Source organism: Aethina tumida, chromosome 7, assembly GCF_024364675.1.
Source record: "Aethina tumida isolate Nest 87 chromosome 7, icAetTumi1.1, whole genome shotgun sequence".
Lineage (NCBI taxonomy): Eukaryota > Metazoa > Arthropoda > Insecta > Coleoptera > Nitidulidae > Aethina > Aethina tumida.
This window is the reverse complement of record NC_065441.1, coordinates 17,843,135-17,868,263: the sequence shown is the minus strand read 5'-3', so window position 1 is coordinate 17,868,263 and position 25,129 is coordinate 17,843,135. Positions and strand designations below refer to the sequence as shown.

General features: G+C 29.8%; 5 protein-coding genes and 1 non-coding gene across 9 annotated transcripts; 2 read left to right on the top strand and 4 right to left on the bottom strand.

The window, feature by feature from the left end:
- Positions 1 to 1,157: 1,157 nt before the first annotated feature.
- Positions 1,158 to 4,053, top strand: LOC109608895 (sensory neuron membrane protein 1-like). The gene is made up of 8 exons (XM_049969968.1): positions 1,158 to 1,268; positions 1,500 to 1,657; positions 2,263 to 2,410; positions 2,475 to 2,735; positions 2,798 to 3,009; positions 3,075 to 3,354; positions 3,404 to 3,529; positions 3,583 to 4,053. Exons 1-8 carry the CDS (start codon positions 1,158 to 1,160, stop codon positions 3,931 to 3,933), a joined length of 1,647 nt encoding a protein of 548 aa, XP_049825925.1. The 3' UTR covers positions 3,934 to 4,053.
- A 410-nt stretch (positions 4,054 to 4,463) lies between these two features.
- Positions 4,464 to 6,653, top strand: LOC126266285 (sensory neuron membrane protein 1-like). The gene is made up of 8 exons (XM_049969967.1): positions 4,464 to 4,571; positions 4,636 to 4,793; positions 4,849 to 4,996; positions 5,057 to 5,311; positions 5,378 to 5,589; positions 5,649 to 5,928; positions 5,985 to 6,110; positions 6,165 to 6,653. Exons 1-8 carry the CDS (start codon positions 4,464 to 4,466, stop codon positions 6,486 to 6,488), a joined length of 1,611 nt encoding a protein of 536 aa, XP_049825924.1. The 3' UTR covers positions 6,489 to 6,653.
- A 6-nt stretch (positions 6,654 to 6,659) lies between these two features.
- LOC109608904 (UDP-glucosyltransferase 2) lies at positions 6,660 to 15,295 on the bottom strand. Of its 2 annotated transcripts, XM_049970002.1 has the most exons (7): positions 15,206 to 15,295; positions 14,885 to 15,152; positions 9,519 to 9,850; positions 8,433 to 8,715; positions 8,161 to 8,378; positions 7,343 to 7,571; positions 6,660 to 7,274 (listed from the first exon to the last, which is right to left on the bottom strand). In XM_049970002.1, exons 3-7 carry the CDS (start codon positions 9,846 to 9,848, stop codon positions 6,757 to 6,759), a joined length of 1,578 nt encoding a protein of 525 aa, XP_049825959.1. In that variant the 5' UTR covers positions 9,849 to 9,850; positions 14,885 to 15,152; positions 15,206 to 15,295; the 3' UTR covers positions 6,660 to 6,756. The 2 variants fall into 2 exon arrangements, with proteins under 2 accessions (XP_049825959.1, XP_049825960.1); XM_049970003.1 differs by lacking the exons at positions 14,885 to 15,152; positions 15,206 to 15,295 and adding an exon at positions 10,994 to 11,013.
- On the bottom strand, positions 10,652 to 10,723 carry Trnaq-uug (transfer RNA glutamine (anticodon UUG)). The gene has a single exon. It is a non-coding gene; the product is annotated as a tRNA-Gln (tRNA).
- A 2,841-nt stretch (positions 15,296 to 18,136) lies between the features above and the next one.
- LOC109608902 (parapinopsin) lies at positions 18,137 to 21,436 on the bottom strand. Of its 2 annotated transcripts, none has more exons than XM_020025457.2 (8): positions 21,105 to 21,436; positions 20,766 to 20,837; positions 20,495 to 20,699; positions 19,831 to 19,990; positions 19,451 to 19,646; positions 19,240 to 19,372; positions 18,736 to 18,966; positions 18,137 to 18,662 (listed from the first exon to the last, which is right to left on the bottom strand). In XM_020025457.2, exons 3-8 carry the CDS (start codon positions 20,684 to 20,686, stop codon positions 18,387 to 18,389), a joined length of 1,188 nt encoding a protein of 395 aa, XP_019881016.1. In that variant the 5' UTR covers positions 20,687 to 20,699; positions 20,766 to 20,837; positions 21,105 to 21,436; the 3' UTR covers positions 18,137 to 18,386. The 2 variants fall into 2 exon arrangements, with proteins under 2 accessions (XP_019881016.1, XP_049825705.1); XM_049969748.1 differs by having other exon boundaries at positions 20,495 to 20,696.
- An 86-nt stretch (positions 21,437 to 21,522) lies between these two features.
- On the bottom strand, positions 21,523 to 24,826 carry LOC126266220 (uncharacterized). 2 transcript variants are annotated; one of them, XM_049969749.1, is made up of 4 exons: positions 24,364 to 24,826; positions 22,420 to 22,508; positions 22,176 to 22,367; positions 21,523 to 22,123 (listed from the first exon to the last, which is right to left on the bottom strand). In XM_049969749.1, the coding sequence occupies exons 2-4, from the start codon at positions 22,504 to 22,506 to the stop codon at positions 22,025 to 22,027; spliced, it is 378 nt and encodes a 125-aa protein (XP_049825706.1). In that variant the 5' UTR covers positions 22,507 to 22,508; positions 24,364 to 24,826; the 3' UTR covers positions 21,523 to 22,024. The 2 variants fall into 2 exon arrangements, with proteins under 2 accessions (XP_049825706.1, XP_049825707.1); XM_049969750.1 differs by lacking the exon at positions 24,364 to 24,826 and having other exon boundaries at positions 22,420 to 22,657.
- Positions 24,827 to 25,129: the final 303 nt, after the last annotated feature.

Here is a 25,129-nt window from a genome sequence, read left to right as displayed (position 1 = left end):
AGTTGTATAAACCCCAGAAAGGATCCACCTTGTCGTGGACCTGGGGCTCAGTACCGCTCCACAAACCAGTGACAGTGGAGAGCTAACGGATCCAACACCGCAAATCCAATCCATCCCTTGCTCTTCCGAACCCAGTTGACAGGGGGCTGACATCTTTGCCAGTCTTACGTCGTTTGGTTCAGCAAACCCATATATGCAAATATACGTTCTGTTTCCCCTGTATATGATTTATCATATATGAGACATTATGTTATGATCTTCGGATCGGTGCCCGGAGAAGTGTTTTTTAGACTTTCCCCCTCTTTGTCCTCCCCAAAAAAATGTTGTATAAAATTATGTATTAATAAAAGAATACAACTTAATTGTATCAGATATTAATATAATTTCATTATTTATATCACCCATTACTAATAACGTAAATGTTGTCTGAACGAATTTATTTTATAGTACATTAAACAAAACTTTTGGATTATTAATGAAAAACAAAAAGTGATTAAATATCTTTAAAAACCATTTCCTGAAAATGGTTATTTGTTTACTTGTTTGACGTATTCCTCCATATTTTTGGTGGAATAATTAAGAATAAATATATAAATAAAATAATTTTCTTATTTTTATTGTTCCATTTCAATTCACGGTAAGCAATTGAAGGGAAAACTTTTCAATAAATTGACTTAACCATGATATTTGCACTGATAATTTTTATGAGAGGATTTAAATATTTATGATCATTAACATAATTTAATTATTTATGTCATCCATTACCAATAACGTAAATGTCGTCTGAACAAATTTATTTTCTAGTTCATTAAACAATATCTTTGGATTATTAATGAAAAACAGAAAGTGATTAAATATCATTAAAAACAATACCTTGAAAAGAATTGTTTGTTTATTTGTTTGTTTGTCGTGTTCTCGAAATAATTTTATCGACATAAAAATGATAGTAACGCGAAAATAGAGCAGTTTCTAATGACAATCTATCTAATTAATGACCAGTTCGACATTAACCTTCAAAGGGTAAATTGTCTTGATGATTACCCCCACTGCCAGCAAATTAAATCTATTTTTCCATTAAACTACAGACCATTTTTATGGCAAAATATTCAGGGTTAGGTTAAGCTCCTCATTTTCTTTCATTTATTGTCAGGTGCATCATGAAATTCCAGCCTAAAACCGTGGGAGTTGCGGGTGGAGGAATTTTGTGTTTTTCTGTATTATTTGGATATTGGGGATTCGATAAAGTGTTGAATTTTGGGATTAAAGATGTAAGTAGATAATAGTATATTGATATTATACGTAACATAACAATTAACATAAAAAATGAAGTTATTTAAATTATTTATTTTAAATATTTAAAGAAAAATACCAATAAACAACTATTATTCTACTTTTGGATAATGATCAACAAGCGTTTCAAACAACATAAAAAAATTTAGGAATAAATTAGGTCAGAATTAAACGAACTAAATAAATTAATTCAAATGTTGTTTTTTAAGCAAACTGCTTTAAGAAAACGAAACGAAATATATGGAATTTACTTAGCTCTTCCGTTCGCCATGGATTTTAGAGTATACTTTTTTAACGTGTCAAATCCAAATGAAGTGATGAAAGGTGCCAAACCAATTCTGAAAGAAGTAGGACCATATCGATATGAGTAAGTATAAATTCCACATTCATTAATCATAATAATCAAATTAATTTAGTTGATAATTAAAGTTGGATCCAATTCTCTTTTAATCTCTATAATTTTATCGTCATTAATTTTGGGAACACACGATTAAGAAAAATTATAAATCTTATTATGTTCCTAATTCACATATAATAACACGTAATTTTATATTAAATCAAACAATATGCTCATTAATAATTTTAATAAGTTTTCGTTTGTATTATTTTATTGCTTCCGAGTATTGATCAAATGCACAATAATTTGATGACGAATTTAGCTTTTTCAGTAAAACCATTTTGAAATAAATTATTCACAAGAAAAAAGGATATATGTATATAAATAACTGGAACCAATAACTAAAGGTCTTTTATTAACGCACAATGGTAATTTTCTGAAATTAATATATATATATATATATATATATATATATATATATATATATATATATATATATTATTTACGTCGGATCGAATTAATTTTATAAGAAAAGCTTTACAATAGGTTTTAAGCCTTTTGATAATTTGCAAAAATGCAATTTTAGATACAAATTTGTATAGATTTAAATTATTTTTACTCAAGAAACTTTTCAGTTTATGGAAGCAGAAGCGTGAAGTTGTAGACACCAACATTGACGACAGCTTGACATACACCCAGTATGATATTTATTACTTTAATAAGGAGAAATCCGGAGACCTGAGCGACGAGGATTATGTTACGATATTAAATCCGCTTTTAATAGTAAGCAAATCAGAATATTCTAGTCCAGCAATCTGTTTAAAAGAAAAAGTCGTCTTTGTTGCAGGGAATGGTAAACACAGTAATAAGAGACTCTCCAGCATTATTAAACGTCGTTAACAAAGCCATACCGGCAATTTTTCAAAACACCTCAACCATGTATGTGACTGTCAAGGTAAAGGACATACTATTCGACGGTATAAAAGTTTATTGCAACAGCAAGGATTTTTCATCGAAGGCAGTTTGTACACAGCTTAAGGGTCAAATTCCGGGTATCAAGAAAGTTCCGAATGAAAAGGGTGTTTATTTATTCTCTTTGTTGGGACCTGTAAGTAGTAGCAAGGAATCGTATCCAATTTAATAATAAATAATATTGTGTACGATTTTTAGAGAAATGCCACCAATCAGAAACGGTTTAAAGTACATAAGGGGATTAAAAACTCGAAAGACTTGGGCAAGTTGATGGAGCTTGACGGACAAAAGGAGCTAACGATTTGGGGCACGCCATATTGTAACAGATTTAAAGGGACTGATGGGTGGATTTTTCCTCCCGGTCTATCTAAGGAGGAAGGTATTTGGTCTTTTTCTGGTGACTTGTGCAGGTACACTGAACGTATAATTACGTTACGTATTACATTGTTCATTTGATTATAACTTTTAATTATAGAAGTATTAAAGCGTATTACGTGGATAATGTGGATTATAAAGGTCTCGATATAAGACGGTATCATGCAGATTTAGGAGATATGAGCAGAATTGAAGAGGACAAATGCTATTGCCCTAAAGTTTGCTTAAAGAAGGGTCTTTTTGATTTGACTAAATGCATGGGTGTACCCATTTATGGAAGTCTCCCACATTTTCTCTATACAGAAGATATTTATAGACAACAAGTTCAGGGATTGGATCCCAGGATAAACGATCATATTATTTTAATTTTCTTTGAACCAGTAAGAAATGTTATACAATGTCACGTTGGATTACAATATTTCTTTTTAGATAACTGGAACGCCAGTTGAGGCGCGCAAAAGGCTTCAATTTAATTTACCAGTGAATGCAGTCGGCAAAATATCACTTCTCAAAAACATACCAAAAGCCATGCATCCCATATTTTGGGTGGAAGAAGTAAGAATTTATTTTAAATGTTTTCTCATTTTTATTGTTCCATTTCAATTCAGGGTATGCAATTGGAGGGAAAACTTTTCACTAAATTAACCATGGTATTTGCACTGATAAAATTCATGGGAGGATTCAAATATTTTGGAATGGCTGCTGGAACCGCTGTTGGTGGAACGGGAGCATTTTTGTACATGAGAAACAGAAACCTTAATGACAGTTCTTCTGATCAAAAAGTATCAAATAAATCGGAAAATGTTTTAAATGAAAGTGTTGTAGACAATAACATCGACGAAATTGATTATAATAACAAGAAAAACATAGAAATGAGTCGATATTTAGGTACACCGATCAAAGACAATTCTTCGTATGTCAAACATATTATGTCTGGACATGAGTTTGACAAGTATTAATATGAAACACATTAATATTTATAAAGACTTACTAGATACGTCTTTATACCATCAACTGTTATTAACCGTATAGTTATAGAGAAATAGTATATCTTATTTCGTATATCAATAAAACATTAAATTCTATGTGTTATTTGTATTATTTATATACTTAAACTCTAATAAATTTGATTACATTTAAAATATGTTATAAAATTCTCGAAATACACACCAAAATTGAATAACAGAACTATTAGTATGCATTCGATTGAATACTACTTGTCCATACAGAATTGCCACCCACATAATTTAGAGAATCGATTCGTTTCATACGTAGTATCAGTATCCTAAATTTCAATTATTATTATAGTACATTAAAAAAATGGACATCAATTAAATTTTAAAATTTAATAATTATCTACGAAATAATTAATGTTGTCTTCAACCTTCACATATGATCTTATTACTATTATTATCTTGGTCGATTTTTTATAATAATATAAGTTTCACAATTTTGAGTATATCACAGTTGAATCAAACTAACTTCAATAATGGAGTTAGGAGAGAAAATTACAATTTCAGGATGTGCGGTGTTGTTTTCGTCGATTTTTTTCGGATTCTGGGGCTTTGACGCAATCCTTACTTTCGGAATAAAAGATGTAAGTACGAATACAATTTGTTAAAGTCTATATTATTACAATTTAATTTTTTTATCTTTGTTAGCAAACCGCATTAAGGAAACGCAATGAAATTTTCGATATATACAGAAAATTGCCATTTGCTTTGGAGTTTAAAGTATTTTTATTTAACATCAGTAATCCTGAAGAGGTAATGCAAGGTGCTAAACCAAAATTAACTCAAGTTGGGCCTTATTGGTACAAGTAAGTGCAATTATATTTAAAATAAAATATTTTCCACATATGTAAAACATTTTAGTCTTTGGAAAGAGAAGATTAACATAGATATAAATAAATCTGAGGACAGTTTGACATATACACAATATGATGTTTATCAATTTAATAAAGTGAAATCTGGAAAACTTAGTGAAAATGATTACGTTACAATGTTGGATCCTCTTTTAATAGTAAGATAAAATTTCTTTATTCATTCCGACGTTCAAATTTTGAATTTTGTTTCCAAATAGGGCACATTAAACACTGTAGAAGAAGTTGGCGAATCCGTTCTTCAAGTCGCAAATAAAGCATTACCGTATATTTTTAATAATCCGAAGACAGTATACAGAAAATTAAAAGTGAAGGATATACTCTTTGAGGGAATCGATGTTTGGTGTAATTCTACTACATTCGCTGTAAAAGCTGTTTGCTTACATTATAAGCAAAAAACTCCTGGTACGGTTTTTAACGAAAATGGATATTATAAATTTTCCCTTCTTGGTCCTGTAAGTAAAAGTGTTGATAACAACCCAACTTGTGTGTGTTATAATACAACAAATACTTTTTGGTAGAGAAATGCAACACCGGGGGCTCGTTTTAAGGTATTGAGAGGAATTCATAATTATAAAGACTTAGGAAGATTGATAGAATTTAATGGACAAACTAGTTCATCTTTGTGGGGAACTAAATACTGCAATCAGTTCAACGGAACTGATGGTTGGATATTTCCTCCATTTTTAGAAAAAGAAGAAGGAATCTGGACTTACAGTACAGATTTATGCAGGTAAACAACGTGCCTTCTTGATACTTTTTTTTTCTTATGAAACTGTATCTACATTTTAGAAGCATTCAAGCTTATTTTGTCGAAGACACGGAATTCAAAGGTGTTAATGTTAGAAGGTATCATGTAGATTATGGTGATCAATCTAGTAGAGAAGATGAAAAATGCTATTGCCTAAGGACATGTATGAAAAAAGGAGTTTTTGATTTAGGTAGTTGTCTAACAGTACCTATTTATGGTTCTCTTCCTCATTTCTTAATGGGAGACGAAACTTTGACCAGTGATGTGGAGGGTTTGGATCCCAGAGTTACTGATCATATAACATTTATTCATTTTGAACCAGTATGTCGATTTGTCTCTTAATTTTAATGATTGTGAATGATTTTTATAAATTGTAGTTAACTGGTACACCTATTGAAGCTAGATTGCGTCTTCAGCTTAATATGCCAATAAAACCCTGGACTTATATTGATCTTACGAAGAATATGTCTACTTTTCTTCATCCTGTATTATGGATTGAACAGGTCTGGACTACTATTAAACTGATTCACTTCTTTATAATCATATCATATTTCTAGGGTATGGAGTTAGATGGAAAGTTACTGAGAAAAGTCAAAAATATATTTTTGCTTATTAATGTCGTGAACATAACTAAATACATCGGAATACTGGGAGGTACTGTTGCGGCAATAATTGGAACTTATATGCATTTTAAAAACGAACAAGTCGTTATTATTTCAAAAGGTCAAAATAAAGTTACAGAAGAACCCTTACAAAACTCGAACATACCCATTCAATATAAACAAAAACCTGCTATTTTCACGAGAAAAGTTAACACTTCAATTAATCATGTCATGTCAGGTAATGAATTAAATAAATATAATCTCAACGGTAATTTGTGATAAATCTTTTTGAATTTTATATAATTATCAGCACTACATTTATACAATCTTGAATATCGTTTCTTGTACAAATAAAATAAATGACAACCGCTTGAAAAACTTGTTTTTTGCATTTTTTAAATGCACTCTATGTGCGTTATATACGTTATATTATAAATAAAGCAATTTAAATGATTCTTATGGTTTTTAATCACACAAACACACGCACACACGTGACACACAAACTATAAACACTGTACAAACTCGAAATATAATATTTACATAAACATTATTCAATTTTAATATTTTTTTTAAATATACCAACACTTAAATTTCCAGTAACAACTTTAATAAATAACCTAAACGCTATTTTTAAGGAGTACCACAAAGCAATGGCGGACAGTACTAGAACCATCATTACGTCTATCAAATAGTATTGAAGTACTCCCATGTTTCTCGAAGGCGACTGGAAATGTTTCGCCCCTTTATGCCTGATCACGTATTCCGTCCAGTAAACCGCTCTTTGTAGTGGTGTTTCTTTCTGATCCAACAGCAAGTATTGTCTTCTCTTAACTTCCTCCCTGTACCTTCTGTCGTAGATGACTTTCTTTATCGCCCAAAGAAGTGAGTCGGATGTTAATGATGCCAGGTCCAGCTTTAACGCATAACCATCAATCTCCGCCTTTGCAGCGTTTGAATCGTGATCGCAAAAAACGGGGAGAGACACAATCGGTACTCCGTGATACACAGTTTCGAACATGCTCAGAAGCCCACCGTGGGTCACGAAAGCTCTTATTTTCGGATGACCTAAAGTCGTTAGACAAATTGCGTTGTAAATTTATATAGTTTTAAAGAAGCAGACAAGTAGATCGTACCTAATATATCTTGTTGAGGCAGCCACCGTCCCAATTTAACGTTTGATGGTAGGTCAGGCATGTCGTTTTCCGCCTCGTATTTCCAGAGAACACGCTGCGGTAGTTGCTTGAAAACGATCATCAGCATCCGTCTCAAGTATTCGGGCATATTAGCCGCCTTTACCGATGATCCCATACTAAAGTAGATGAAACCTGCATCGCCGGATCCCCTTATGAAATCCTCGAGATCCTTCAAAAACAACTTTCCATTAATACGCGCTCGAGCATCTTATCAGATGGTCATCTTTCAGTACGTTAAAATTAAAATGTACATTGCAGAGGGTGTCTACAATGTGTTCTTATAATTAATGTTATCTAACATCTGTGTGTTATTAAATTATGTTAATTAATTAGATGAGACAGATTCTAATGATCTAAATCGTTGCACAAACATCGCAGACACGATTGATATAATAATGATTTTATTGCTACGTGAAAATATTAAAATGTGAAATTATTTCTTCCTGTTCTACAGCCTCGTCGACATTGACACCATTATATTCATAACTACATAATTATGTACTAAATACAAATTAATTTTCCTTCGTTTATTTTAGTCCATGCTTTGCAATTTTCCATATGATAAATTGTTTATAACACCAATAAATTATGTTTATTACACAAATAATACTAAATCAACAACAATTTCTCCGAGAAGATCTGACTTGGCGCCAAATTGTTAGAATTTGGTTGAAAGCGAATATTTAAGGTGGAACCTAAATTACACTTTCCATGGTAATGTAATTAAGTAAAAATATACAACAATAGAAATAACTCACTTGTGGCAGAGGCTTGGTTTTCTTGCAGTGAATGCAAGCAATTTCCGCAACGTTCGGAAGGTAAGGTCTGGGGTAGGTCATGGTTGCGTGTCCGTTCTGTAAAATAAAGCTGACGTTCTTGGACATCTCGTAGATTGGCGGCACGTTTCTCCCGAAGTGCCTCCACACTACTTCCTGCATCTTGTATCTCACCAAAACTGAGTGTACTGTGTTTGCGGCTACACAAAAGTGGAATTAGTTTAAAAGCCATTTTTATCTCGACAATGACATACCCAGGTACCACATGGTATTGACAGTTCTTTGTAATAAATTCATGTTGTCTGTGTACGGCTGCGATAGGAAGGGAGTAACTGAAAAGGGTGTCGGATTGCCCGCTATCGACAACGACCCCGTGTAGAATCCTACGGTGTTGATGTACATAAAGGGCACGTTGAAATGGTGGGCGAACGCCAGAGCACATTCGGGATACGCCCCGTCCAAAATCAACAGGTCAAATTTATGCCTGGAGTAGAGGAAGTCTTTGGTCTCGGGGTCAGATAACAAGATATCACACGCCTGAAAAGTACAGAAGCAATCAGGGTTGTGAAATTTATAACAGGCGAAAATTATGTCAGTGCAAACGACTTTGCATATTTCAGCAAGTGGTTCTTTAAATGGTACCTACTTGGGAACGCTGTTTTAACGAAAAAACATCGGTAATAGTGGTATTGAAAGTGAATGTGTTCATTGCAATTTAGTTCCTGGATTTGGCCATGAAATACTTCGGTTTAATTCATGAATATTGTACTACAATTGACGTTGTTACCGTTGTTACATAGAGTAGATGTATTTTTAAGATGCATATAGATCTTAACTGTTTACGTTAAAGTATTAATTGATTAACGTTGTTCATTAATAAAGTAAATAAGTAAATAATAAACAAATATTCATATATTATTCATACTACCATATACACGTATTCTTATTAAGGAAAATATTGAATCATCACAATATAAATATTAGCCGAAAAACGCAAACCATTACGCATAACCGAGTAAAGAAAGAAATTCTTTCCAGTAATTGCACAAATAGTTTTTTAGTTTAGTGAAACAATTTCTCCTGTGTTACACTGAGTATACAATATTTTTTATATAAATAAATGAAAGTAAGGTTATAATACTGTTTCGCAATATTATTTATTACTGTGCACTGTATGGAAGCGGATTGTTTCAGTTCACAGCGTTCTTAAATAGCACTGTAACATGTAATATTGATTTATATGTTGATAATTGCTATAAAAAAGGAAAAAGGAAAATGTCCTTAGAAAACAAGCAAACAATACAAACAATAATTATCAGTTAAGTTTAAGTCTCACTTACCTCATAAGCATACCTGACCATATCCAAAACAGGAACTGGCTCTTCCCCTCTCATTCTGGCTCCCACCAAATCCCAATTAGTGAAGTTTTTAACATAAAACACTAAATTAGTCGGTGTAATTTCTTCCAACCCATCCATAAGGAAATCTGCTGGAAAAGCATTCATAAATGTTATGTTGTGTCCTCTGGGTATCAGTCCTCGGGCCAATTCCCAAAAGGGAATTTTATGAGACTTGGTACCCCCCATGGTTATCATGAATATGTTTGCGGAAGTGCACAGGTTTATCGCAGACAGGGATACTGCAATCCATATCCACTGTTGAAGATGCATATCTGGAATGACAACAAAAGATTACTATTTCGGAATGAAAAACTTTTATTACTAAAATAATGGAATATTTATCTAGCTTTTCAAATATTCATATATATATATATATATATATATATATATATATAAAATTATGTAAGAAATAATTATTAATGCCCATTAAGAAAATATCGCGATGATTCCGTTTTGTTTCCTCATGTTTGAACGATGGCTATTTCATAATAGGGTCGAATATCTGGCAGACTTTATGGAGTTCACTTTCTCCTTTGCACATATAAACAAGTGAAATTACAGAACACTCCGCTAACTTAATCACCTAATTTAACTACATCGGAGCGCAGCTTATTTGCTTTTCATTCGTGAGTCTTACGTAATTCAGAAATTCTGTCACAAGATACTCAAATTACTGTTTTTTTTTAATCTTTCTTTTTATTTTAGAAGTTGTGGTCAGTAAAAAACGACAAATTAATTTCCATATTAACGATACCGAGACAAAAAAGATGTACTTTCTTTTTTTTCATCGTCTCCGTCCATAGAAAATGAAAGTGGTCGAAATTAGAATTTGGTTAAACGAGAGCATCGGCGACGGAGACGGCGACAGCCTTGACCTACAGTGAAAGTTTATACACATGTAACAAAATTGTTTTCGGATGGTCTACCGGAGAAATTTTTAACGAATTACCCATTCCTTAAACAAACGGATCTTTTTAGGTTTCTCTAACAGGAAATACAAACATTATTTCTGCTATTTGTAACAGTAAAGTGTAAATAAAATTTGATTGGAAATGTGTAATTGGAAAAAAGTAAGGTTCCACCGAGATTTGAACTCGGATCGCTGGATTCAAAGTCCAGAGTGCTAACCATTACACCATGGAACCGCATATGAAGATTTAATTTAACAATGCTTTATATATCAAATATAATCAAATTGTATGAATTATATTTTATATATTAAAAAATAAATAATGTATAAAAAGAATCAAAATAAGAATTTAATAAAATAAACTATGTATATGATGTATTTTTTCATTTGAAATATTAAAGTTTTTTTTTAACAAATTAATATAATTGAATTAGAAACTAACTCCTTTTCCAAAATATTAGCAAATTGTCAAATTTTATGTATATAAATTTAATTGAATACTTACTCAGGTAATCAGGTTTTAATTAACTCAATTAAACACCACTTAATAGCAATTAATCGGACATCAATTCAGTTTCAGCACCGGTCAACTATTAAACTCCAGGCCACTAAATCCTCCAAGATCAACACCCAACGTTGACCATCGACATTGCCAATGACACCAGCACAACATGCCGATTTTAAAAATAGACAATTAATCGAGATTCTTTATACCTAAATCAAATGCTAATTGTTCTAGTAACGATAGTTTTAGGCCTGATTTGGGCAAAATGTATTGTTTGTTTACATACTCGGGACCACCGTCTAGCTTCAACCTATTGTCATTCTTGGGAGGATGGTAATCACAACTACGTGCCGTGTGTTTAAAAAATAATTGATCGGTAAGCTTTTCGTTAGTCTAATAAATATTCATAGTGGATTACAGTAGATTACGGCAAAACAAGAGAACTTTTTCTTAATTTCAAATTGGTAATATACAAAATTCTTCACTTCTTGTACCTAAATTTTGTGATACTTCTTTTCAGTACAAACCTAAGGAGTGGTTCTTCACAAATCTGTATATTAAGTAGACAGTCAACAATTATCCATGTGAAATATTGACATATTGCATGTTAACTGCTGTTATATAACATCAGCAAATAACACAATATAAATTTTATTATTATTTTTTCAATATTAACTCTATTCTAATACAGCGCATACCTTGCCCATATTTACCTACAATTATTATCCACTAGGTAATTTGTAGAATTGTTCGAGACAGAAAGTGTGCCATGTTTCCTTGAGTCAATAATCTAGGACGATTAGATAACTCTAGACATTTCGAATAAATTTTCAAGCCATGCATTTTATTCGCGAGATTCTGATTCAGTCGAGACTACCTTTTACAAAATGTGTTTTTACTGCGTATAAATTAATAAAATAATTTATTCAATTGATTTAATATGAACATCAATAAGAAGTTATAATTAAACTAATTGTACTAACTATTTTTAACAACGTTGTAATTTGGATCCTCATTTATGAAGGGTCTCAGTTTCATACAATGTTCGAATATTGATTAACATCCAAATAAACTTCGTCGAGAATATTTTCTTATGTAACATAATGCTTGATTCCTGTCTAGAAACTTGTAAATACTCATCGATATTGCATATTATTTCTTAACTTGGATTAGCTTAATCCATGTTAACCTAGTTCACATAAAACTCTTTTCAAATGTATTCTTATTATGTCAAGATAAATACAATGAAAGTGAATTCCGACTAGTCTACAAAATGCTATAGAATTAAATTTAATTTGCACTTATCCTTAAATGCAATGCAGTCGGTGGGAAAGAATTGTTTAAGAAAAATCATCACGCAATGCACATTACACTAATTTAATTAATTTTTAACTATACTAATAGAACTATAGAACTCATAGAAAACTATTTGCAGGGAACAACTAAATATATAAATGAAAGTCATTATTCGATTCCAGATATCAAGGATTCGAAGTTTGACATATTTTAATGAGTTGCATTATGATCCTTGCAGAGGCAACTTAAGATGGCAACTTGTATGATAATAGAAACGCTGATTAAGGATTATACTCGTTCTGCTTAGCTCAAATTTCACATCTAGTGGTTCTAATTGCTACTTCATGTTTCTTTTTGTTTAAGAGCATCAGAAAATATATCAAATCAATGTTTCGTTACCTATTTCAGAGTTTCTTCAAATTAAGATTTCATTTTTGAGTTTTCGTTTCCATTGCTAAGTATGTTATGTATTTTATTTTGATTGCGTAGCAGTACAGCATGGGCAGCACCAGTAGCAGCAGCTGGAGTAATGGCAGCATAAGTTGGTCGAATGGAAACTATGCCTGGAGGTAGTAACAAAAAGAAAACACGCTTATATAAGATAAGTAAGATATAATGCTCATCACCGGTCACCGGTAATATGTAGGAAAGTTGAGTTCGTTAAGCAACAATCCGAATCGTCCTCAACGTTCCACTAAAATCATACAGCTTTATTATTGAATAAATTTTGTTTTTTTTTTTAATAGCAGTTTCAATATAATAAAACATCTTTTTGTTGGTTATCATTATTAAAGAACAATTATAATTAATTAATTAAAACTTAGTATAACTAATAATATGAAAAATGTAGAAAATATTAATATAACAACATATTTAAACCTTTATTCGAAGAGTTGAATGTGAAGCAAATAGTTTTGACTAACATAAAATGTTTGATTACAATTACACAATTTTATTTAGTGTTACGTAAGTGTATTTTAAATCTTTTCAGAAATTTTTATATTATGAACCTTTTCAAGTTTCACTATAAGCGATATTAGTTGATAAACAATATATTAAGTAACAACTTTCTTTTCAATATATTCCAAAGTATTTTTATGAAAATTTTTATTGCATCAACGAGGAAGGATTTAAAATAAATACCAAATTAGGTTATGAATTTAAAGAGAGAATTTATTTAAGAAAATGAATCTAAATGAATAAATTCTGTGACCATAAAAATTTTATATTTTGTTTGTTTTTGCAATTTATAGTATATATTTAGAGACTTTATTAATTATAAATTGAATATTTGAATAACCAAAATGTAAATGCAATTTGTAAATTACAGGTTAATAGAAAATTGCAAAATTCTTAATCAGATTAATTAAAAAATTGTGCGTAATTGCAGGTGTTAAATATTTGAAAGTGTTTTAAACGATTTTCAAGCAATATATATTATCACGTTAAGCATTTCGCAAATCAAAACTAATAATTAGTAAATTATCAATTGTCTACTATTTAATTGTAATATGAATAAAATGAAGTAGTATTTATTTTTAAACAGGATATTGAAATGTGCAATAAAATCTGTAAGGCACTAATATCTACTTTTTCTGTTGCATAATTGAAAAAGTAGCTGAATTTACAACTTTCATATTACCATCGGTATTGCTTCTCATTCTTATAATGTACATAATGTATGAAGAAAGAACTGTTCAAGTTATTTACATAACGTTCGAATTTATTGAACTTACAAGATTAAAGGATTTTTAAAAATATTGCAGCCTATGAGTGTATACTTGAAAAAATTAAAAGCAATTAAACAATTGGAAATGTTTACTATTTTAGCCACCAGGTTCTACTATTCGAAAAGGACTTTGTGAAACATAATATATACAAAATATCAGGAACATATCAGCAGTATATCGATGAATTGTATAATCACAGTTTAAATATAATAATGGCCATCGAGAAAAATGCTGCTGTCGAATAATCAAAAAATATAGTTAGTGAAAGCAAAATGTTAATAACAATTATAATGAGGCAAACGTAAGTAATTGAATACCTACACCTGCAGTAACCATATAACCGTTTTTGTCCTGCGGGTTACTGTATTAACGTTTCAAATTTGTATTGTCAGTCCAAGTACCTTGCGAAATGATTGTACGGAATATTTGACAAAGAAAGTGATGACGATTTGTTTCGAAACGCAGACGTGCTGTTAATTGAGACGAGATTAAGCATATTTAATTTTTCATATTTTATAAATAATTTATATAAATATTTAAAAATTATATACTTGATTTGTATTATATACTTGAGTTATAGAAAATAAATATTATTCTCCCTTTTAAAATTAATAAATATGTATCTCACTTAATGTAAACTGAAAACGTTTAAAATCCTAGTTTATAATTACTACAACATACTTAATCAAAAGTGACTTTTACTTTTAAATTTTTACCCACTCAGTTTCAATAAACCACATTTCTCTTGCGATATTAGGAAATAAATTATGTAGGTTGCTTAAATCGATTTGTATATTTATTGAATTGATTGAAATTTGCAAGGCCTAAATGTATTGGAAAAAATATTTTCATGTATTGTACTTACCGATATCGAAAGACGGAATATCCAATCCACTGCACACCAAAATCTCCTTCGTCTCCTTCGTACCAACAACCACTTACAATTAGTTGTAATCATACAAATCCATTTTACAATTGATGCCAATCACAAATTCTCTTCGAAAACAGCTTACACATTTCAGCCGCCGCATAAATTCATTTGTTGCTATTAGATTCTGGTCAGATGTGTGTTTCGTAATCAACAAGAGTAGCGACTTCTCCGTCGTTGGTTCTTAACGAAAGTTTATGTGGTACTACGGAATGAACAAGTGAATGCTTTGAAAGTAGGAGAAATGGTAAATGGTACCGTGGTGGTACTCGTGCTATCAGCAGATTATTATTTGATCTTGCTGCGATTATTGACACAATCTGCAGTAAATGATGAGTGCATAATTGTTGTATGTACGCTTTTGCTTTCCGGTACGTTGTTTAATTTTTTATTGTATTTTCAAGGATTATTATTTTGATTATACAAATAATTTATTTTAGTTTTATGGCATTTCAATGGTATTTTGTAATTGCGCACGAATTTATTTGAAAAATAAATTGATATTGTGTTTCTACAATTTATAATTTTACTAACGTCAAATATTGATTTACTAATCTTATACTTATCTACATAAGTAAAACTATTTCTAATAATTGAATTTTTTATTAGTTTGATTGAATAAGCATAAATTGTGTACACGCATAATATAAATAAAAATAATATGAAAATCAAAACAGACAATAAACCATATTTTCCTTCCTTATACATGCAGAGTGTGAGTAATAATACTTCTATTAATTGACCAATAAAAAACTCTTGTTATAGCGCAAATAATCGCTGGAATTAATTTTATTGACGCATTAATATGCTTAGCCCTAAACAAATGTTGATTGTGAATAATACACTTCTTTATTTAACTTCCTGTTTTATGAGAACATTTCACTGTCGCTTGTCTAAGTTCATAAACTTTGATTAAAATAATTTACCTTAACTGACAGATTAAAATTTGATAATTTTTTCATATAATTATTTTTGGGATGCGGCGTCTTGAGACACCTGAAAAATTTACTTCACTTCTGTTCGTGACCTATAAAAATACAATTACCATGTTTTGCATTAAATTAAGAACACAAAATGTGACAAGAAATATTACTTATTGATTTAATATGCGCAGTTAATTTCGTTTCAATTGAACGCATGAAATGATTGCAAAATAATCAATGTGTATCTATGGATAGTTCCCGTGTCCTTAATTATATTTTATTGAACTATGTAAATCGCTTAAAAGGCATTCATTACGTATTTTTCAATTAATCAATATTACACATCGAATCGCACTCCGTTTTGCGTAACTTACTAACCGACTATTTTACAATTTTTGTCTTTTCGACGATCCTATAATATTCGACCCAAAAATCTCGAAATCAAGATAAATAACTTGGAATACAGTCACACAAATTTAATTTTAAAAAATTTATTTATTTACAACATTATTTAAACAAGTTGAATTTGTGCAATAATAATATATTCTTCGCGGTAATTCGCGAAACAAGTATTGCAAATTGCAATTCGCTGGAATATTACAAAACAGTGGGGAGTTCCTTTTGGCTGAAAACTGAAATCTCGCAATCGGTTTTTTCGCACTATTGGAATCCTTGATAACGCTACAAAATTGGAACATTGGTTCAAGAGAAGTTAAGTTACGTAACGATTAAATCTTTATCGAATTGAAAATTGCAGTATATTATTATTCATTAATAACTCAATATCGTTTATTTTTTAATACTAAAAAATATTGATTTCATTCAAGAAAATAAACAAACTTTTATTCTTAATTACTTTTTGATACAATTCTTCAGAAATTATTTCCACGGTCGTTATCCATTAATTGCATATTAATTACATTGTTCGAAGGGATGTTGTTGAGGAAAAATTTTAAATCACCTCATCAGCAGGAGTTTAAATTTAATATTTCTTAATAATATGTAATACTTCAAAAATATAAAAATATATGCTCCTAATTTAGCCGAAAATAAATTTCCTCTTCGAGATTATGTAAGTTACTACTTATTAATTGCACAGATGCTCAACATGTCTATCACACCTTTTTAATCAGTAACCATTTTAAGAAGTAATTTTGCAACTTTTATTGTTGTTGTTGTAATCTACTCAGAATCAATGCAAATTATATTTATTGCTGATAAAATGTTACTGTGTTTTTATGTCAGACGTCAAAGATATTATAGTTTCAATATTAATAAATTGATGTTATGTAATTACTCTCTGCAAATTCTCGATTGAAAAAGGATGCAGGATAATATCTTTCGATATGAAAATACAACATTATAAAATTAAAAATTAAAATTGTGGGCATTGTGGAACAGTAATTAAAAAATGATTAGATGTCCAAATTAGAAATCTGATATTAATGGCTCGGACAAAATGAAGGTTCTATTATACTAGTACATACATTACATGAAAACTGTAATTAAACACATAACAAACGTTACCTACTTTTCCATTTTAATATAATTTTTGGGTTTTAACTAGATTTTGTGCGTATGTATAATAGTTTCTTAACATACAACTATTTTGCCAGAAGATTTATGAAATTTAAATTTTTTAAATATTACTAGATTATTAAATTATTTTTTTGTTGTTTTGAACATTATTCTACTTATTAGGCATAAATGGGGTAATTAATTGTCAATTGAGTAATTTCAAATCGAATCGGACTCAAAATAATTAATTATGTATTTTTTGTTATTAAGCTTCGAATATTAATAATTAATAATAATAATAGCTGTAATAGAAAGAAAACAAAAAAAGAGTACGATACGTGTAGCATAGATAAATATAAATTTTCTTGTACTATAGTCCGGCCGAAATTTAACATATCATATTCGCAATGGTGTTTAATACGTCTATTGTCAATATCTCGCCTTCAGTTGACAAGTGGTGATGTTGCCATTTCATGAAAGTAGACCAAGCAATTGCGAATTTTAATACATTCAATCCATTTCGTATGACGAAATTCTCAAATTTCATGTCTGAATAAAATATGGTTAAGGAATATTTTTTGTTTTATTCGTGTGTGATTATTGAAAACAAATTCATTCTGTTTTCATGGTATTCATAATTCATAATATTGTAGTAACTATTCAGAATAAGACAATTGATTATCAATTGTAGTATATGCAACCAATGTTACTTTTTCTGTTATCTTATTATTAAAACAATTTATTTGTATCACATTTATTTGTAAATATTACAACCAGGTACATCTATCATTACGTCACAGCCAGAAGAGTACAAAACATTTCAAAATAAAACATCTATATTGAAATAAATTCAAGATGAGTAAAATATTAGATTAAATAGACATTTGGTAAAAAAACACAGTCACGGTCTATCATGTCTTAAATTAAAATAAATAAATTAATTTAGTAAACCTTGCCATTGTTCATCGAAACATGAATATAGGTGGTTAGATATCAGTTTATACGGACGTAACAGCAGTTTCGTCGTTTGTTATTTGCTTGTTCTCATTGTTCTCCTCTTTCTTACAATGATCAACAACGCTTAATCCACAGTTGTCATTGGTGTATCTTTCTCCCATCATCTTCCTCATTTGCTTCGACTTTCTGTCTTCTGTCAAATGAACCAAAACAGATATGCATCTTGAAGTGCCCATCGTTGTGTAAGTTTGACTGTTAACATCGATACATGCTGCATTTGTTTCGATGTGCAACATATTCATAAAGGTTTTCTTCAACTAAATATAGAAAGGAGTTTTCAATTGAATCAACTATATTACATGTATACATATAACAGGGTTAGTTACATACCTGTGTGTTCATCCCAACATAAATAATGGGATTATAACAAATACTGCTCTTGGCTATTAGAGCCGGGATCACGGACATTCCGGGACTAATTAATGAAACATCGGAAAACTGGGCGATTAGGGATATTATAGCGTAGGGGGTCCATGCGAACAGGAAAGCCAACACCATTATCAGGACCATGTAAGCCACTCTGTTTTCAGCTTTTGTAACGTGTCCTTTGGTCAAAGTGTTCTGAAAACAACTAACTTAATAGAGGTAACTGATTTGACGGATGACAGAGTAATTTAGAAGATAATATTGATTTATGAACGACATTGAGTAGTTTTTGATTTAGAGGCAGTTAACGATTACAGTAAAGACATTTAGTAAAAAAATTTCATATCAACATAATATATTACAAGTTGATTGAGATCTAATCATTTCTTTCAAATTTAACAATGTATGAACTAAATTTATTAAAAAAATACAATACCAATGCAGTAAATATTTAAATTTATTACTTACCTTTTTTATCGTACGTATTATGTTTGCATAACTGAAAATTATTAAGATCAGTGGTATTTTTAAACCAAAAACAAAAAGATAAATTATGTAAGTTTTAGCATTCATCGATTTTTCATGCCAATTCACTGAACAACTGAAAGTAAACAAAATAATCAATAAATTTCCAAAATCAATAATTATGTCAATATAATATATAGATCATGAATTTTACCTGATGTTGGCAGATTCAGCAACATATTTCCCCCAACCGACTAAAGGAGGAACAGTCAAAAAGCATGAATAAATCCAAATGCAGACCAGAACGTATATTGATCCTCTGTTAGAAAGCGAATATTTAGAAAATGAATGACACACGATCATGTATCTTTCGAATGCCAGAACTGTTAGAGTAGTAATTGAGGAGATTCCTTAAACAAATAATATTAGTGCAATAAATTAATAAATTAAATTATTTATAATTTTTGTAGCTGACAGGAACATCACCTTTTTAAAATTTTATCGAATTCGAACATGGAACAATACGCAATCTAATTTGGTAAAGAACTCACTTAAAACCAAATTGAGTTTCAGTGAAATCAAATTATTACTCACCTAAAAGAGACATAAAAAATCCATACGCTTGACACATTGTTTCACCCCACAGCCATCTGTGATGGACAGCTGATAAGAACGTGAAAGGATTACCGAATACAGATACAGAAAAGTCGCTGCATACCAAATTAAATAGGATTATGTTCAACGGAGTGTTCACCTGAAAATAACAATCCATCACATTAATAGAACATTGAACAATTAATTTTATGTTGCTATAATAATTAATTTACATTATAATAATATTATAACTTTAATGCAGTTAATTATACTTATTGTATCTACATCGTTTTGTTCAACTAGCAGGACGTAAAAAAAACTGAACTGAAATATAAATTACAATTTTAATAAATTGTTTTAGGCATTTTGGAAAATGATGTTTAATAACACCTAAATGAAATAGAATTAAATATCTAAATAATCATTTTTCGTAAATCCTATGAAATATTAAAGCTATTTGAGTAACAATTATCCACTCAAGAACTTTAAAGATGAAAAAATAAGTATTGTATTGAATTGTCATCAAATATGATAAATCATTTGGTGTATAATTAAAAATCTTATTAGTTTATTTTGAATATTAAAATTATAGCAAGCAAGTTAATAATAAAAACACAAAATTCAATAAATTAAATATCGTGAAGAGTTTAATTTAGAATCTTACCAATTTATTTTTGACCATTAAAATTATAACAATCAAATTAAGGACGAAACCAAAAACTCCAATAAATGTTAATGCAATCGCTGCCAAAATATAGCCATATTTAGGCATTAGCAACTCATCGTCTTCGTCGAAATTAGTAATGTTTGTTATGATTAAACTTTGGCCCACATGATCATCCATTGGTTTATTCATTATCTTGGTTCTACTAAAAGTGTAAATAATAAAACTGAGGACTATATATCATTGTGTGGTGTGTGTGTATGGAACTTACGGATTTTCACGACATCAGAACGAGTTCCGCAGCATTGCTTCAAGTTATTTACTTTATTCTGCAGCAAGCATACTAGAAAAATTGAAAAAAAAACAAGTTTGTTGAGAACTGAAACGGAAAGTAATCGCATATATTGTGAACGAATAGCATATAATAATCTCATAAAAAATACATTATAATGACTAATTTTTGTCAATTGTTAAAGATAAAAAATAGTAAACGACATTAATTACAAGATTTCTTTTATTCATTTTATTAAATATATACTAAATATAATATATAAAAATTAAAATATTCATATAAAAACAACTGTTAAAGAAATTATTTCCCGTTACTTACATTTACAGAAATTCTTCACAAAACAAACTTGTATATTTACAATTAAACAATTATTCGCCGACAACAGTTGACGAATTTAAACAAACTACTCCGAATCTCCCGAACGTCCGATTTCGTTTTAAAAAGCTGCGTTACTGAAACGCGAATCAAACTTTCAGCGATGACAGCTTCGGAGGAATATCGCGTCTGCGTGCCTAACCCCCGCGAACCTGGCGCTTGATGAACTCTCAAAGTTCCGGGACTGAATAATTAAATCTCGCTTGGAAGGAGTGTCATGAGAATTTTGTTTTAATATACTGACATATGTTGTTCCTATTAATAGAGGGATGGATGTCCAATTATGCGATTGACTTTCCATAATTTCTTAAATTAGTTCACATTATTCTGTTAGTAATTTGAAAAATTTAACAAAAATAAATACAAACCTGCAAAAATATATTTTATTTTTGAAATGGCTTTTAAATAAATTAATAAAAAACTATATATAAAATTGATCTAATAAACAAGAAATAAAGTACTACATTGTATGTTCCCGTTTCCATTAATAGAATTGAAAATTCTCATTCATTTAATCCTGTTGACGTAACTATTCTGATTAATATTACCAATCCTGATAATCGAACACTGTTGCAACGTGATTAAAATAATATTAAATGTATGTTTTATAAAATTGACAACAAAAATATTAAACATGAAATTATTTAACAAATTTAGATGTCTCTCATATTAAATTAATTCATTGGGTGTGAAGTTTCAATTAGAAATTTTCACTTAATTTATCCCTAAAATAGTCATTTGCATAGCAAATTATTGCTTTAATCTAACTCTAACGATGTTAAGAGAGAATGCATATTTACATAAAATATAATTAAGATATATACAAATATTTAATAAATCTTGAGTTATAGGATATCTAAAAATCACTGTTGTTCGATCGTAGCTTCTGGAGTTGTTTTCTTGGATGTTGTAAATGGGTTTGTGATCAATTTGGCGACTGATTGAAGCACAGTTATGGGAATCTGAAACGAAGATTCATTTGCCTAAAAATTTCAGAATTACCGTTACCGTTACCTGAAAGATGTCGTCAATGAATCTGGCAAACATTGTTCCAGCTCTCTGTGGCTTGAACAGAGACGGAGTTTCTGATGGAGTTGGTTCCACTCCAGTTGTGATACCGCTAATTTCAACAGACGTATCTTTTTTAGTAAGTTCGTCACTTTTTTTAACTGCTACTGCGTTTATTGATGGGTCATTAACGGAAGCCTAAAATGAATAAGTCTATCAATTAATTTAAAAAAATATTGTATTAACTTACGTTGTCTAGTTGTTCGTTACTGGCTGGTTTAGATAAAACAACTGTAGCTAAACTCACGAACAAGATAATTACTTTAAGAAAAGCCATTACTGCAACAAGGATAAATGATTTAAACAAATTACAACAGTTTAAACAATTATGATTTTATATACATATTTACATTTCCTGTAAATCAAAGTACAGGATAACTTTTATCTGTTGCCTTCGATTTGAAAATTGAATCAGTTTTGAAGATTTATGACACATATTAGAAAGCTATGTCAACGCCACATATAACTACTTGTATTTAATGAAATTTTCTTACACCAATTTCATATATGTAAACATATAGTGTGAAAAGAGTAATTAATTTAATATAATGTGAAACATCGGACACTAGTAAAAGTTTGGGGAACATGTTGTTACACTTTTCCAGTTTTAACATTATTATTGTATAAAAAATGTACCTCGTCAAAGATATTGTACAATAATAATTACCAATAAATTCCTAATTATATTGTGGTATGTTTGGTGATTAATAAATTGTTGTAGAACATTGGAACAGAAGTTTGTAATTAGTTTTGAAACTTAAATGAGTTGCCCGATTAGATGATCGTCTAGTCATACTTAATAGTTGATTGCATTTGTGATGCATTTATGTGAAAGTTAAATTGAAAACAACAATAAGACATTAACAAATGAATTGAAGTAATTCACATGCGATTAATTTAAGTCGAGTATTTCGCGACGATTAAAAAATTGCGTAAGAAACTTTTCCCGTAACGAAAATTTACATTTATGGTTTGCATTTGGCAAGTATTTTCCCAGTGTTGCAAAATGGCGAGTGGTTTTTGTGTGTATCACGAAAATGCGATTGATTAAGTTGCCCATATCAAAATGCTCACAGTTATATAATGTGTATTATTCAATAGGCAGACTTTCTACTTGACATGCTTAAATTCGCAGGATTTCAGACATGTTTCGATAAAGTTTAAAAAATTGTTTTCATGATTGTTGGTTGACAGCAGTGCAAATGCAGTGCAACTATTTCTTGCGATGCTGGCTCATTTAATTTACAACGGTCTATAAGGCCTTCAACAATGAATAATTGAAAGTGTTTCGTGGAATCTTAACTTATGCAAAAATTAGTTTCAAAGTTTACGATATTAATTAATATTGCAGGAGAGTCACCTGAACTTTAATACCGAGTCAAAAAAATCATTGGTCAGAAAACCACAATTAATAATTATGTTGTAACTTGGACCACTAAACACTGTTCCAAATTATTTAATTTGAATATTATTAACAAGGTTACAATTTTATGAATCTAAACTAACACAAACTACATAATAATAATAAATAATTATTAAATTTTTATAAACAAAAATTATACTTAATTGATTTTACTCCAAATCATTTATTTACGTCGTTCAAATGTTTCATTTTGTTGTCGTATTAAAACTAATTATTTATTTGCATGTTCAAAATAATGGCAATTACATATTATTATACGAATAATATACAAATTAATTTACCATGAATTTAAATAAACTAATATTAGTCAGACATTTGAGGAAAACTTTTTGTAATTTGAAATTATTTTTTTAATTGAAATATTTTTTCAATTTTATGGTACAATATGATCATAACAAGTTTCTTTCTCTCAATTATTTATTTGTTTAACTTTATGTAAGTGCAGTTATTACGATACATACATGCATGCATGAAGACGTAATAGATTAATGTGTATTTGATTCATTAATCGACATTTAATAAAATAAAAGGTTTTAAAAAGATGTTAAATTTCAATCACTAGATATTATTAAAAAATATATAAAAATATATTATTAAAATAACATATAGTGATCTATAAATAACAAAAAGAAAAAAGAACTTTGAAATTGAATTAAGTAAGAATATTAACCTAAAGATGTAATAAGAATATAATAAATCACAATAACTTACCTGTAAAATTTCACTTATTTGAAAGTGATAACCGTAGTAAGCACAGTAAATTGAATGAAGAACGAAACTGCAACAGGTCTGGAAGTGCAATGAATAGAGCGAGGTTCGTGCCCACCCGTGCATTCAGCACTCCTACCACTTTCACGATGGTTCTCGGGTTCTTTGCCGGTTCTTGGGTCGTTCTGCGATGCGATACCTACCTTGTATTGGAAAATTTTACTTTTTCGGAAGCGCCAAAGAAAATTGTTACGGTTGGGTTAAATAAATGGAAAGTTTTAAATGGTATATTTATGAGAGATTGCAGAGTAAACAAGTAAGCCAACATTTCAACAAATTATAATATATCAAATTTGTATTAGAAAATATTAAATTAAGGTGATCATTAATTTCAAAATCGTTTTTAAATCCATATTAATTAATTATGTTGATTCTAAAATAAGTTCATTTTACTTAAGTGCATAAATAGAAAAAATGTACACAACCTATTTCTCAAATCGCAACCTTTAAAACCGAATGTATGTACCAGGCCTAAAACGACCCATTGGGATGAAAGAGATTATGTATATATTTTGTTTAAATTGAGAGAAAAGTGAACCTGAAATCAATACTCAATGGCTAATGAAATTTGAAGATTATCATCACATGTAAGTACAGTTAAAAGCTGCTTTAGTAAAATAAAACTACACTCGAAACACCCAAAAAATATTTGAAAGAAATTCTACATCAGCTTTACTAATTAATATTTAAAATAGCAATTTCTGTTAAA